Source organism: Dama dama, chromosome 18, assembly GCF_033118175.1.
Source record: "Dama dama isolate Ldn47 chromosome 18, ASM3311817v1, whole genome shotgun sequence".
Lineage (NCBI taxonomy): Eukaryota > Metazoa > Chordata > Mammalia > Artiodactyla > Cervidae > Dama > Dama dama.
In genome coordinates this window covers 11726333-11742282 of record NC_083698.1, presented here as the reverse complement: position 1 = coordinate 11742282, position 15950 = coordinate 11726333, and the positions used below count along the sequence as shown (strand labels likewise).

At 36.5% G+C, this 15950-nt stretch overlaps 1 protein-coding gene across 1 annotated transcript in view; it reads right to left on the bottom strand.

The window, feature by feature from the left end:
- Positions 1-15950, bottom strand: part of PPP1R9A (protein phosphatase 1 regulatory subunit 9A) — a 322249-nt gene that overhangs the window by 47093 nt on the left and 259206 nt on the right. Inside the window, exons 10-13 of the mRNA XM_061164924.1 lie at positions 12808-12861; positions 9996-10225; positions 8409-8505; positions 7203-7374 (exon numbers count right to left, since the gene is read on the bottom strand). Coding sequence (XP_061020907.1) covers positions 7203-7374; positions 8409-8505; positions 9996-10225; positions 12808-12861 — 553 coding nt within the window. The remainder of the gene's footprint in view (positions 1-7202; positions 7375-8408; positions 8506-9995; positions 10226-12807; positions 12862-15950) is intronic.

Here is a 15950-nt window from a genome sequence, read left to right as displayed (position 1 = left end):
TTCCCTCAACTTGGTATTCTTCAGGAATATCTTGGTTATTCTAGGCCAACAAGTTGTTTGTCCACCTACAATTTAGAAACTACCTGTCAAGTTCTGAAAAATCACCTGTTCAAATTCTGATGGAAACTGCATGGAATATATAGATTAGTTTGGCACAATGTCATTTTTCAATATTAAAGCTTCCTATCTCTTTTGATTCATACAGGTCTTCTTGAATGTCTTTTCAAGGATCTTGAGCTTCTTTTGTTAAATTCACACTGGATACCTTATATTTTTTTGTTGCTATCATAAATGGTAGCTTGTAAAAGCATGTTAAACTGTATAATTCTAATGATCTGAAGACTCTTGAGGTTTTCTTATGTATTTAATTTTATTACTGGTGAATATAATGATAACGTTGCTTCTTTTCATTCCTTGTATCTTTTATCTCTTGTCTACTTCTTGACAGGACCTCTAGGACAACACTGAGTAGATGTGTAATAAACAGTTATGGTGAAATGTTAAAAGGAGTCTTCATTTTAAAGGGAATTCTTGATTTTTAACATTTCACCACCAAACATGATAACTGACGGAGACTTGTTACCCTCATATAACAAGAAAGTTCATATGTATTTCTAGTTTAAGAAACTTTTTATCATGAATAAGTGTTCAACTTTATTTAGTGTTTGTCTTCATCTAATAAGATGACTATATACATTTTTCTTCTAGTTAATGTGTGAATTATATGAGCTTTCTAATATTAAACCAACTTTGTCTTTCTTACATAGACATAGGTGGTCATGATAATGTATATGAAGATCTTCAAAATGTATTTCTAGATTCAACATTTATCTTTGTGAACAAGTAGCTTGTTTTATTTTAAATAAAGAGAATTCTGGCCAGCCAGTGGGTGTTCACTCTGCTCATCTGAAAATACAGGAAGAACTCTATTCTGGAATACAACTGTGTTAGTTTAAACCTCATAAAACTGTATTAACCCCATATTCAGCCTAACTATCAAATATACAGATATATACTACATTAGCTATACAAAAAGATATACTCAAGGCATTTGCCAGGAAGTATAAACTTTAACCCTCTATTAAAAGCTCACTAAGAAAGACACTTGTATAAAAAGAATGCTTTTTAAAGAAAAACAAATCCCCAACTCTTTGAGAATATTTATGAAATCTTTACTCAGTAATGCAGGTCACACTCCAATTATGGAAGATATTTTTTATGCTTAACCACGGTAGGGACTTGTTCTCAAACAAAACAAGTCATGACTTTACATGGAAACGACACATGGATTATTTTTAATAAAATGAATCCTGGCAATAAAACTTGTCTATCCGATTTCAAGTATTGGTTACAAGATATAGCCACTGATTCTTTCATGTTTAGGAATTCTTTGTCATTATTCAAAAAATTGTTTTTAATTATGAAAATAAACTTATTTACAAACAAAACCCCCACAACCGTTGAATGGAAACATCTTAATGAATAGTCAATCCATCTTCTCCAGCAAATATTCTAAATTCTATCTATAGGTATTCACACACAAAAAGGATAAGGTTAATATAGGAAAAAATAAATAAGAAAAGAAATTCCTATTTGATCAATCCAAAAGAAGGCAAAAAAGTAGATAAAAAGAACAAAGAAAGATTTACAAACAGTAAGATGTTAGATTTAAACTCAATATATCAATCAATAAATAGCAACTTTCTAAAGTTGAGAAAAATTTTTAAACATAAGATCGAGACTGTAATAAAAATAGGCAACCATCCATTGCTTACAAAAGACAGACAATTTGTAATAAAAGAATGGAAAAAGACATCTCATGAACACTAAAAGAAAGCCAACATAGCCCTTCAAATACCAAATAAAATCAATAATAAGGTCAATTACTAGGAATAAAGAGGGAGATTTCCTAATGATCAGAGGTCAATCTACTAACAGTTGTTTACTTTCCCTTGCTCTTCTTCATAAAGACTTTATTTAAATATGAGTAAATGATTCAGAAAAATCAGATTCAGTGCAAACCAATAAGCTAACAACTGGGTCACAACAAGCAAGGATAGGGCCAATGACCAAAGAATTGGCTGGTGTGACTACCTAAGCAGGCTCAGAGTTCTACTGACATGTCCATAAGTCCCAGGTTTTCAACTTAGTGAGTTCAGGATTCAAATGTAGACTACTATCTCAGAAATCTACTTTTAAGAAATCCTGGGCTTTAATGCAACAGCCAAACCATTTCTGTGGAAAAAGAGTAAGGGAAAGCAGAAACAGCAGGAAGGTATTATTTTCTCCAAGATATTCTTAAATAACCTAAAAGGTAGCTAAGAAATATTTGTATTTTTTAAGATATCAGGATTAACTAATTAATTCCAGCCACAATCTATTACGAAAGTGGCTTCTCTGGTGACTTAGATGGCAAAGAATCCGCCTGCTAGGCGGGAGACCTGGGTTCGACCCCTGGGTTGGGAAGATCCGCTGGAGGAGAGCATGGCAACCCACTCCAGTCTTCTTGCCTGGAGAATCCCCATGGGCAGAGAAGCCTGGCAGGCTACAGTTGATGATGGGGTCGCAAAGAGTCGGACACGACCGAGTGACGAAGCACAAGCCTCTCCTATAATCTCCTGTCTTGCAATTTAAGTCATTTTCTTCTTGCACAGCTTTCATTAGAGTTAAGAAATAGAAAGTAACTAAAGGAACTAAGGATAAAATGCTTTATATGTAATATTCCATGTTCATACTTTACAGAAGATAACATTCAGTGTTATTTAACCAGTGGTCCACTGGCTGAGTAGATGGGTATGAAATAAAAGAAGTATTTGGCAGTAATGCCCAAAGTTCAAAGGGATCCTTGAATCACACTTACAAGCCTACTAGTGACCCAGTTCCTATTATGCCTCAATGCTATTAACGGTATTGCTTTGGATTTTCGGACTTCTTATGATTCCAGCTTTTTCTGAAGGCAGAGTTCCCATCAGTTGTCTAAGAGAAGCAGCAGATTCCAAAAGAGCAGTACAGTTCAGCTGAGTAGTTAAGAAAATGGGGTGTAGAGCTGGATGAGAACAGCTCTTCTGTTCACTGAGAACGCATGCTGTATCCTTCATCGCTCAGTCGGGTCCGACTCTCTGTGACCCCATGGACTGCAGCCCACCAGGCTCCTCTGTCCACGGGGATTCTCCGGGCAAGGAGACTGGAGTAGGTTGCCATGCCCTCCTCCAGGGGATCTTCCCAACCCAGGGATTGAATAAGGTCTCTCACATTGAGGGCAGATTCTTTACCGTCTGAACCACCAGAGCCTGGGCAGACAGCTTAATTTCTTCATCTACAGTTTCTGATCTGTAAAATGGGACGACGGCAATACTATTCTTAGGATTGTTGTGAGAATTAAGTGAGTTACTATGAGTAACTTAAAACACTGCCTGCCCTGTAGAAATACTGCGTCGTTTCCCAGGAATATTTGTTTTTTTAAGTGAAGTATAGTTGATTTACAATATTGTGTTAGAAAGTATTGCTTGTTATCATTATTGTTGACTTTGCAAATGTTATCTTTTTCCATTAATAGAGTTTTTAACTTCTAAGAAAAACCAAAACTGTATGCTTACAGAATTAAGTATAAGCTGTTCTTCATGCATCCAAAGCCTACTTTTACTCCAAAAATACCCTACAACACACCTTGACTATAAGGTCCCACCTTTAACATAAGGTTTCTGAATCAGGAAAAAATTATTCTAATTTTATTCACTGTTTTCCCATTTTCAACCTCCCTCTCCATCTCTTAAAATGTTCATATTATCTATTCATTTCATACCAAACCCTTCCCTGGTGGCTCAGTAATTAAAGAATACGCCTGCAATACAGGAGACCTGGGTTTGATCCCTGAGGAGAAAGAAATGGCAACCCACTCCTGCATTCTTGCTTGGAGAAGTTCATGGACAGAGGAGTCACGGGGTTATAGGAGTCAGACACGACTTAGCAACTAAACCAACCAAAACCTTCACCTGCCTCATCTGGAATACCTGGAGGCTCAGTAAGAGCATGTTATTTAAGTGAGTTTTTTTAGGGAATTTAATCAAACTACAACTACAACTCTTTCTTCCACCAGGATCTCTCTAACAAGCAAGCCTGTTCTTTGCTCTTTTTCTAATCCTGACTTGAACATCTGGGTGGCCACAGACATTTCTCGTCACTTCAGGGCCTTTGGATACAAACTAGAGAACTCTTATATAGACCAGCATTATTCAGACACTAAGAAATTACAAACATGAAACACAGCAGGAGGACAAAATTGTCATTTTTTACATTCTGAAACACATGTAAACTAATATCTGACAGGCATACTGGTATAAACTAGAACTGATTTAGAGTCTATTGTGTCTCTAGGTGAAAAAAACAAAAACAAAAAACTGTTGCACTTGCTTTACGTACTTTAAGAAAAAAGTACCAAACTGTACTAAATAATATGTTTGTATACATAATCTGCCAACTTTTTTTTTTTTTGCTGCATGATGCAGCTTGTGGGAAGCTTAGTTCCCAGACCAGGGATTGAACTCGGGACCCTCGGCAGTGAGCATGCAGAGTCCTAACTACTGGACTGCCAGGAAATTCCCAATATGCCCAGATATTTCAGTAGGCTTAGTTTATAGAAAAAGCCATATGTATGATGTTTGAATAGAAATTTAACTGTGGTAAATTTTTGCATGATTTGAAAAATGGTTTTATCACTCTAAATATGTACAATAATTTAATAAGAGAGTCACGCAATTAATCCATCCACAGCTGGGAAGCTTGTTCCTAAAAGAGGATGAGTTCTTGAGAAGAAGTGACTGCTTACATGCTCTTTCTTTCCTCCTCTTACCTTTCTGCCTCCTTCACCCTCTCTTTCCTTTTCTTTCACTATTTCATCCCAACACAGTTCTTCACTGACCTGTAATTGATAATCCTTTTGCTTCATTGAGCTGACTCAGACCCAAAAAGATGCTAAACCACTCATTCTGTCAATAAGACTCCAGTGCTTGGAAAACAAATCAGAGCTGGACAGTCTACAGGAGGTAAGGAGACAAAGCCCTGCACCTCACAGGTGAAAACTGTGCAGAACCGACCTCCACTGTTGTATCTATCCTGATACAAAAAGGTGTGTGCTTGGGGGTGGGGGTGGTAATTAAATGCCAAATGACCTGTGTTTGGTCCGCTGCTTTACTTCCTTTTCTAAACCTCAGCGACTTCAGCGTTCCCTAGCAACAGAAGCAAAGGATCAATTTAGAAAAGTGCTTTCCAGAGCATTCCTATCTAGCTACTGACCAAGCCATTTTAGTTTATGTGATCAAGCAATTGAAATTCAAGGAGATTTATCACTGACTGTCCTCGGCAGCAAAACTGGAAGAGGACCGTTTGATATGTATGCTACTAATGTCAGAGATGACTGATTCCACCTCTACCGCATAAGCATGAATTGGTTTCAGGAAGAATTAGTAGTCTCTGCATTTCACCGTGAACCGACAGTGTTGCTAGGGAAACTGATAATTATGTGGCAAAATGGAGGGTGCAGAACAGAAGAAAAAGGGTTCTGAAGAAATGTAAGCTTTTGATCCAAATCAACATATTAACAATAAAGTATGTTGATCTTCTGTAGTCATATAATTCAATAAATACTGTTAATTATATGTCTGACAAGATACTGATTTCTGAACTAAAAGAAATGAATCAGACTTTGCAAAGTCACTGGTTACTGATAATATTTTGTGTATGGCACAGCAGGAATATATATTTATTATAAAAACTACAGTGAATCTGAAGAATTAAAATATTCAAAAAAGTGGGAAAAAACACACTGATTTGATTTCCATTTTTTTAAGAAAATCATCTTACAGAGTTCCACATATAAAAATTGTAACTCTATAAGGCTCTAATAAAATTTCTTTTTTTCATCTCAAACACTGTTTAGCGGGGAGAAGAAAGAAGTACTGCTATTTTTATATTATGCATAGTAAAAAACCAGCCTAGAGAAGTTGAATGACCTTCCTGAAGTCATACACTTCTTCAGTTAGTGGTAATGTTGGTGCTAAATACTTTTCTTTAACCACTGGGAGCCATTATTTATAGCCTATGTCATAGTAAGGGAAAACACAGCAAAAGGACATAAACTTAGTGAAGAGACTCAAATCTCTAAATATTACTTCAATTTTAAATGAAAATTTCCAATACTTTTCAGTTTTAATAGCTAAGAGTTTAGTTCTGAAGTTAATGATATGATATAAACACTTGCTTATCAAGAAAATCTCACTGGAGACATTTTAATGTGTGTGAAAGAGCATCAGAGAATTACACAGCCCATTAGTGATCTCACTTTTACTGCATGTCAAACCACTGCTTGTGAGTTGTCAGTCCCTTCATGACAATGCTACTGCATGACATTCTTTTATTTTCACTTTTTCTAACGTCCACTAGGTAGAAATTTTAAGAGATGAAATCAAAAGTTTTATGTCTTCCTATGTATTTATCTTCATAAATTCTTAAGACATTTTAAAATTTATAAATATACTACACATATTAAAGCATTCACATTCTTATACACACAATCCATGTACAGGTGCACTGGGGGAAGAAAATAAATGATTCATTTATGGTTGGTATATGAACGAAGACCATTTCCTTTATTAACATTTCCATTATCAATAGAAAATGTTTCCAAAGTTTTGGTCTGATTTGGTCTTTGATAGGAAAGAATGAGACAATGAGACATATACACACCTCCTCAAGGTAAAAGCAGAAAACCATACAGAACTTCTTAACTCAATGAATTCTAAATGATGGAAGTGGGTAGTCAGCTTTCTGATGTTATGAAAAAGATCTTCATTCTAGGAACTTAAAAAATCACTCATTTTCAGCCTTCCTCATTAATCCCTAAGTAGTGTAACTCACCCTAGATGGGATAAACCATCAGCTTGAGGCAGTTCATTAAGCCTACCAAGTTTATGCGGTTTAAAAGTATCTGGCTTTTCAAACTTGAAATTTTGTTGTTTCTTTACTTCAAAGACTTATTTTTGATAAAACAAGAGCAAAATGATAGGTTACTATTTTGATAAGCCCTTTCTTCTTTCCCAAAGCAGGAAAGCTTTTTCACTTTTTAAATGTCTGAGTAAAACAAAGAAGAATGTAAGGCCAAATTTTATAGTCATTAAAAACAATTTTTATGGTCAGGTTGAACAAACCTTGACTTAGGCCATCTTGACATGATGTCTGCTTGATATCCAAGTTCTCCAAGGTATCTCCTTTAGAGACCTCACCAAGAGATGTCCTTCTCTCAAAGATGTTGTTGTTGTTGTTAACTTGAGTCCCATTTTGCTTCAGTAGCCTGAACACCTCAGCTTCCAAATCTCTAATCTAAGAGAGAAAAAAAAAAAAATACACTCATGAAACCATAAAGCAGCACTCTTCTCCAAGCCTAGGCAAAACTACCCTATTATTGTTTTTTTTTAATTTTATTAAAATATAGTTGATTTACAATATTGTGTTAAATTCTGCTGTAGAGAAAAGTGACTCAGTTCTATATATATATATATATATATATATATGTATATATATATGTATTATATATATATATATGTATATATACATGCAGACATGTATATATATATATGTGTATATATATATATTCTTTTCCACTATGATTTATCATGGGGTTTCCTGGTGGCTCAGTTGGCAAAGAATCCACCTGCAATGCAGGAGACTCAGGTTTGATCCCTGGGTCAGAAAAACACCATGGAGAAGGAAATGGCAACCCACTCCAGTATTCTTGCCTGGAAAATCCCATGGAGAGAGGAATCTGGTGGGCTACAGTGTATGGGGTCACAAAGACAAATTCTGTGATTTATCTTTTTATCATATTCTATGATTTATCACAGAATATTGAGTATAGCTCCCTGTGCTACACAGTTAAGCCCTTGCTGCTTATCTAACCTATGCATAATAGTCTGCATCTGCTAATCCCAAACTCCCAGTCTTTTCATCACCTCCCCTTAGCAACTACAAGCCTATTCTCTATGTCTGTAAGTCTTTTTTTATTTCATAGATATGTTCATTTTGGTAGTATTTTAGATTCCACATATAAGTGATATCATATGGTTTTTGTCTTTGTCTTTCTGACTTATTACGCTTAGTATGAGAATCTCTAGGTCCACCCCTGTTGCTGTGAATGGCATTATTTCATTCTTTTTAATGGTCAGGTACTATTCCATTGTATAAATGCACCATATCTTCTTTATCCATTCATCTGTCGACAGACATTTAGGTTGTCTCCACGTCTTAGCTGTCTGTAGTGAATAGTTCTGACATGAACACAGGGGTGGCATGTATCTTTTCGAGTTAAGTTTTGTCTGACTATTCCATCATCCAGTGGCTTTGTGCACATGACTCACCCGTACTTGCAAGCCTTGAACTTCCACAAGATGAGCTTTTTCCAAATCTTCTATTTTCTTTCTTTCTGCTTCCTGTCTTTTGATGAAATCAAGTTCTCTTAAGGAGAAAATAATAGATCTCAGTGCATCAAATACTCAATAAATGAGGAAATATAAAAATTCTTATCTGAAGCAATGAGCCACATAGTGAAATAAGTAACTAGACAGCTATTTAAATAAATAAAACTCAGTCACAGAGAAAAGGCATCTAGTAATGAAAGCAAATAAAATGTTTTAAAGATATACAAAGTAAATAAAAATGCTTTGATTCTGCTTACTGAGATTTTCATTTGTAGTTCCTGATTCTGGAGCACCTGTTCATATTTAGATAGAGGCTACTGAACCAATGACCCACCTTGGTAATTTAGTGGAGATAATTACATGTTCAGTAGAAATAATTCCACATTTATAAAGTCATTTACCTAGTAAACCGATGGAATGGATGGTAAGGGTTTTAAAAAGATAGTTATTATAAGACTGCTTCCTAGAAATGACCATAGAGGGGGCTGAACGGGTCAGAAACATGGAGGGGAAGCTGTCACTACACATCTGAGATATCATGAGGACAAGGAGAAATATCTCCATTTGAGAGTTTGGAATGCAATATGCAAATCTGGTAGAATTTAGTATAAAATTATTACATGAAATAAGAGTTAGGAATACTTTTAATAAGGACTAAAATAGAGATGTATTGAATTCACAGTCGTAAGAACAACTGCTTCCTTTTTAATATACTTTTTATAGGAATACCTTTTAAACATTAAAACCATTATTTCCATGATAGGAAGTAACAGATACCATGAATCTTACATATATACTTAGCTTTTAAGGCTTGACATGCAAGACCAGAAGGGATACTGGAGTTACTTTCTAAGTAACTGATGAAAAAATATGGTAAAAATCTTCCTGGTCTCCCTGAAATTACACCAAGATCCAACAGATGGAAGCAAAGCAGCATTAGCTTGAAAATAGGTGTTGAAATTTAAAAGCCAAGTGTGGTGATGGTCTCTCACTGTAGTGAACCAAGGGCCTTGTGATTCTCTCACAAAGAAAGGAAAGTAGCACGGCAAGTGGTCTTGTCAGTCCATATTTTCACTATCTGTAGTGGGAAAATTCTGAAGTTAACTGATTCTACGAACAGAAACAGAAGCAGCCTCATCAAGGCCCCAGCTGCTGCTTTGTACGCACTATATCCAACAGTCATTCTGCATGACTTCAACTTGGCTTCTTGCTTCTAAATTACATATGTTTCAAAAGGACAGAGGTTCAAATGCTTTAACAGGTACAATAAATGATTAACTAGCAGCAAAACACAAGAACAAAACAGGAGGTGGCAAAAAAAATATAGAAGAAAGAAAATATAATCGCACGTGAAACACTGATGCAAGAGATTTCTAAAACTTAATGTCTATTTATTATTTTAAGTATGCTCCTTAAAGGGATGACTCTGAGGTCATCTTTTCTTTTCCACTAGATACTACAAAATTACTGGATATAAGCCTTCTTTAGATCCACATAAAAACCATTACATCATTAGGAGCTGCTTACTTTTGTTGAAAATCCTTGATCAGTTTCTTTGCCTTGTTGTATTTCTTCTCCAAGGCCTGATACTGGCTTTGAGTCTCTTTGAGGTGCTCGTTCACTGTGTGGCATAACGTTTGAGCCTCAATCCAGTAGCTCTCCAACTTCATCATTCTTTCTTTATTCTCTTCTATATTCTGTTGAAGTTGGGTTTTTTCTAGTTCCCACCTCACTTTCTCATTTTCTGCAGCTTGCAGCTGGACAAAGCAAATGTCAAAGCAAGGATATTTCTGGATACTTTTGTAGCAAAAATCTCTCGTACTTTTACGGCATATTTTAGAATAAATTCCATTATTACATATACTCAGTCATGAAACACATTGAAATGAGAAAAGCAAGTATGATTTTCATTATTATAGAGATTATAAAATGGAAGTGTGAAAAGTGAAATGGTTGTCCAAGGTCACACATCTGATAAATGATAAAACATGGATGTCTTTCCAATTCCCGGGATCTTTCCAGCATACTATGCAGTGTATGAAATTCTCCGAGTAGTAAAAAATGTTTTAGAATTTGACTGATTCTATCCAATGAACTTCAACATGCTTTCTTTTAGAGTTGTTTTTAAAACATAATTATATGTAAAACGTTAACTAAAAAAGGAGTGGGGAGAGGCAAGCTGGGAAGGAGAGGGTCAGAGCACAGTATGGCCAGTGATTAAGAGGTGGGTCCCGGAGTCTCCAGTTTAGATTTGAATTCCAGCTCTGCCAACACTGGCCTTTAAACCTTTGACAAGTAACTGAAGTCTTCTAAGACTAAATTGTTATATTTAAAAGAGAACTGTGGTATAACACATCAGCATGCTTGGAAAAGCTCCTTGGGGGTAATAACCTGATAAAAGTTATTTTTACTTTTTGTCTTAATCCCTTTTGACAATATTATCACATATTTTATTTCAACTGACTCATGAAAATAGTCTGTAGCTCATTATTTTGCTGACATTGTTCTGAGTTTCAATAAAATTATAAATGTATAAATGACATAAAATTTCCATAAAAGTATAAATGACAGTGTAAGTAAAAATATAAATTATTCCTGAATTAATTTAAATCTCTCCAATGGAAAAGAAAGGCAGCTTCCTCTGATTTCTGCTTTCAGGAAAGTTAAGGAACAGATAAGACCCTGGTCCAAATCCCTCATTTCTATGGAAATTCAAGACTGATCTCTTAGGTAAGAGATCAGAGGTCACTTACTCACAGTAACCATCTAACCTTTACACTAGAGCTGCATCCCATTTCACATGCCTCCATTAAAGTTTCAAAGGATGCAGAATCATTATAAGCTATTAATACCAATTTTCAAAATCTAAAACATTCCAAAATCACACAGTATTCAGAAAATGGAAATATACATATGTTTTTATATGTATTTTAAACTAAATACATTGGCAAAACAGATTGCAAAGTAAGAAAGTAGTCAAAAACATTTCAAAATTATTATCAACATGGATATAAAGAGTAACAGTAAAGCAAGTTAATCTGTGGATATTAGCACAGGTAACAGAAAGTTGGCACAGCCAATATAACTTTGAGAAAAATATAAAATACTCATTTATAGATTTTTCTAAATTAAATATCCAACACATAAGCCTTGTTAAAGCACTTGCAATCAGAGGGCAATCTTTTTCCCCGACAGTAACCAACAATTAAAAATCTTCTATTCTTCCATTCTACGCCAAGAAACAATAGCAAATTAAAACAGGACTGGGTTTTTACCTGCACCTTTTATTAAGCAGTGTTTTGTGTTCAAGTTGTTTATTTACCAATCTCTACTAATTTAAAAATTATTATTCACAGAGCTTGGCTGAAACCATGAATGATGTATAGACATGTTTTGACTAAAGAGCTACAGAGTTATTAGCTGAAAATACCATTTACCCAAAATAGCCTTGCTAATTTATCTCCATTTAAAATACATGGAAAAAAACAAAACAAGTGTATATAATGTGAACAGGGAAACAGACTATTAGTGGTGTGGGAGGAATTATGTCTCAATTATTAGAAGGCCATAAAAAAATAAACATAACTGTTTTTAAAGTAATTCAAAAGATATTTTAAAATCTTTGAGATTACATATTTGATAAAACTAGACACAGTTCAAGAAACTGAAACTTACCTTATAATTTACCAATTAAAAATGCCCTTTTGAATTTTGTATTATTTCATATATAAACTAAAAATACATACTCCTTTTATCAGACCTGTCTTTTCCCACAAATTTAAATGACGTGAACTAAACTTGTCTAAAGATTTCTGGTAGCATCTGGTCCCTAAAATAAATTATGCATATATTAATTAAATTTCATAATATTTAATTACTAGAAATTAGAATTTTTCTGTATGAAACCTAATGTGCTATGTTAATAAAAATACATTATTTCTGGGAAGCTAAAAATAAATAAGATGATTAAATTTATTTAAAATAAGATAAAAGAGAAAGATACAGTATAACAGCTTGTGCTTAAGGATTAGTGGTCAAAATGTAGTTTGAATGCCTGAACTACTGTAAACATTTACTTCTTGAGAAAGTTGAGAGGGAACGGACCACATAGGTGCGAATCTGTAACTCTGTAGTTCTGAAATACTGCGCCGTTTTCACGGAGGGTGCTGACCCCGTGAGCGTGGGCACTGTTAGGTTTTCCACTCACAGTGGGAACGAATCTCTCACACGTGTGTGCTTTTAAATGTGCAGAAACAAAGCATTTAGTGCTTGGGTTGAATTTATTCATAGCATCTGAAGTTTAGAAAGTACAATTCAAACACCATGTATTGGTGCTTACCTTGGTCTTCAGTTTTTGAATCTCTGCTTCTGTAACTGCATGTTTGATTTGCAACTGAAAATGGAAAAGAAAGGAAAAAAAATCTGAACTAAGCGTATCTATATTTTTCTATATTTTTAAAGCCTCAGCAGCTGGGAGAATACCTTATTATATAGCTGAAGGGCTAGAAAAGTGCCACAGTGCAGCAGGTTGTAAATTAAAATGTCTAGTGTGTAAAATGACTCTCTAGGTGCAAGCTAATTAAACACAGGGTTTATGGTCCACACTCCCTAACATCAGATTAGGTTATGAATTTAATTGCTCAGGGACCAAAGAGAAGGAGACACATTTTCCTTCCCTCCTTGCAGCTCTTCCTTTGTGATCTGACTGTCAAAGAAATTGTTGCCTTGCAGTCTTGAGGACTGAACAGCTACCGCACGCAGACGGCCAGCGGGAAGCGTCGATTCCAAATCTGGAAGGAGGGTGGCGCTCTGGTTCTGTGAGTCGCACGCATTTTAGCTTAGCAGCTCTTCTACAGCTCAGGCTGCGGCTGCGGAGCTGGAGAAGAGGACGGTGCAGGTCCGCGACAAGATGTGTCATTTCTTTCTTATGTTGCAGGTAAAAGTACAGATCTAGATGTCTGTCCTTTAAGTCATTTACTCCTACTGAGGGCCTGGACCCTCCAAAGCTTCAGCTACGGTGGATTCTCTCTAGAGCCACCATATAGATTTGTTTTGCTTCTCCCTTCCCCCCACTCTGCTTTCTTTGTAAAGGAAGAAAAATGAAGGAAGCAATCGTTCTTTAAGGAATTAAAGAAAAAAAAACACACCAAAATTTATGGAAAACAATTTTTAGGTTGGAAATCACTTTTGTAAAATCCTTGGAATCAGATGTTTTTGGAATTCAGAGTTCTTCCAATTTCAGAAACTTAGTAAGATGCATTTTCCATAATTTGCTGACTGCCCACAGCAGGGTCTGTGGAGGCGCTCTGTAATCAAATACATGAATATCTTTGCCACCAAACACGTGAATATTGTCACTAACTGAGGTACATAAAGACTGGAAATAGCAGCCTGTCAATTTTGGTCAGATTTACTACCGTCTGCCACAAAATTATTTTAAAATAACCTTTTCAGAGCATTTTGAATTTACGATTGTACAAAGGGACTGTAATCTTCCCATATTATTGTAATCAAATAAGTCTAAAGTTTTCTTATCAGAAAGATGGCTAATGAAAAGACAAAAATGTGAACCTTTGGAGATCACACCACTTCATAAACCTCAGCTCTCTCTCTGGTTTGTAATCTTAATTTCCTTGGTTTTTGCCTGACCACTAGGGGCATGTGGGAAGGATGAAGAGGGAAAGAAGTCAGAATCCAGGGTTAGATGCTGATGAATGAGCCCAGAAACCAAGTCCCGAGTTCCTTATGAAATGCCCCCTGCATGACGCTCTCACGTCTCATTTGAGGGTGAAGGCTCTGTGGGCTACAAGGCTACCTCTCTGCTCCTGCTCCTGCGGGCTGATCCTGACACTTCCACGTCTGGTTCTGCCCTGCTCACCCATTTTACGCTCCTGCTTTTGGGCGTGCTCGCTCTTGCAGCCTTGCCTCTGTGGCTGTGGCCCCTTTCACCCTCAAGGTTCCCAGGGGCTGCTGCACTCCACCGTCTAGAGCGGGGGAAGTACCCTTAGTCAGCCAAGACTAAGGAAGAATGATTTGAAGGGCTAACATATGATTACTCCAACTCTGCTTCTTAGTTAGAAGTCCCAAACGCTGTAAAACGTTGCACTGAAATAAAACCAGCTCCTCTAGTGCTAGTTGAAGAGCAGCAAGGAACCAAGAGTAGATTCATGATGAACACGGCAACTATAGGAAGTGCTGGGTTTTATTTTCTCAACGGGTAACTACCTGGAGGGTAACCAATTATACTGCAATACAACGTGTTAGGACTTTGGATTTTCTTTGTTCAAATCACCATGTTCTGTAGCAAGCTACAGCTCTGGGCCCCAGTTTCCTATATGAAAAATGAGAGGGCTGGATGGGAAGAACACCACAGCCTCTGCAAGTACTACACGTGTGACGTTTTATGAAATGAAGACCCTGGAGATGATTGTCATGGTTGCAGAGTGTAGAAACTCTTATCCCACGCCAGCATTTTCATTCCTAGGAATGCATACGCTGGATTAATCAAGTGACGTGTGGGACAAACCAAGGGGAAACTGTGGAGCAGCCAAGCTGATTTTCAGTTATCCTACCCCTCCCATCTCACCGAAACAGATGACAGAAGAGAAGTGAACTCGTAAAGCAGTGAGGTGAGAATGCTGATAAAAGCTTAGAGTGTGACTCGGTACGGCCCAGTCCTTTAGCTAGAGGAAAGCAGGATGAAGTCTGTAAATTCAGACATTATTCAGAAGATGGACAAAAGTTTTAGTGCAAGGCTTCCCTAGTACTCATACAGGCTAAAATGATAGATAGGTAATTACTACGTAATTATTTTAATCCTGCATGTACCCTAACAGAATGTCTAGAAATCCACCACTATTAAAAGGAAAAGCATTAAAAATAAACTGAACTTTTTCATTTTATATAGGAAGAAACTGTGTTTTAGTAGCTTAAGGTGCAGAGCTAATAAGTATCAAAGCCAGGTTTTATAAATTCCAGTCCACAGTCCTTTCCTCTAGCCCCAAATTTCTTACATTTGTAGCATCCTTTACCTTTCATTATCTCCTCCTTCCTCACTGCGAATGGATCTGTGAGGGAGGTAGGACAGGCACTGTTAACCTCACTGTTCAGACAGGGAAAGAGGCTCAGAGAAGTTACACGGACTCTTCAAGATCCCAGCAGAAGCAGGTGGTGGAGAGGAAATTATCCCAGGTCTGATGACACCTACTCCATCCCTCCCTTCTGCACCTCCTCTGAACCAGCTTTGGGACACACTTTTCATTTGAGCATCACAGAAACCCTGAGGTATGGTGAAGAGATTATCCCAGGTCTGATCCCACCTACTCCATCCCTCCCTTCTGCACCTCATCTCAATCAGCTTTGAACACACTTTTCATCTGATCACCATGGAAACGCTGAGGCATGTGTGATCACTGTCACCTCTCAGGGAGGAAAATAAGACTCCACCTGGAAACCATGGGTCACTTCTGGGGTCCGCATATT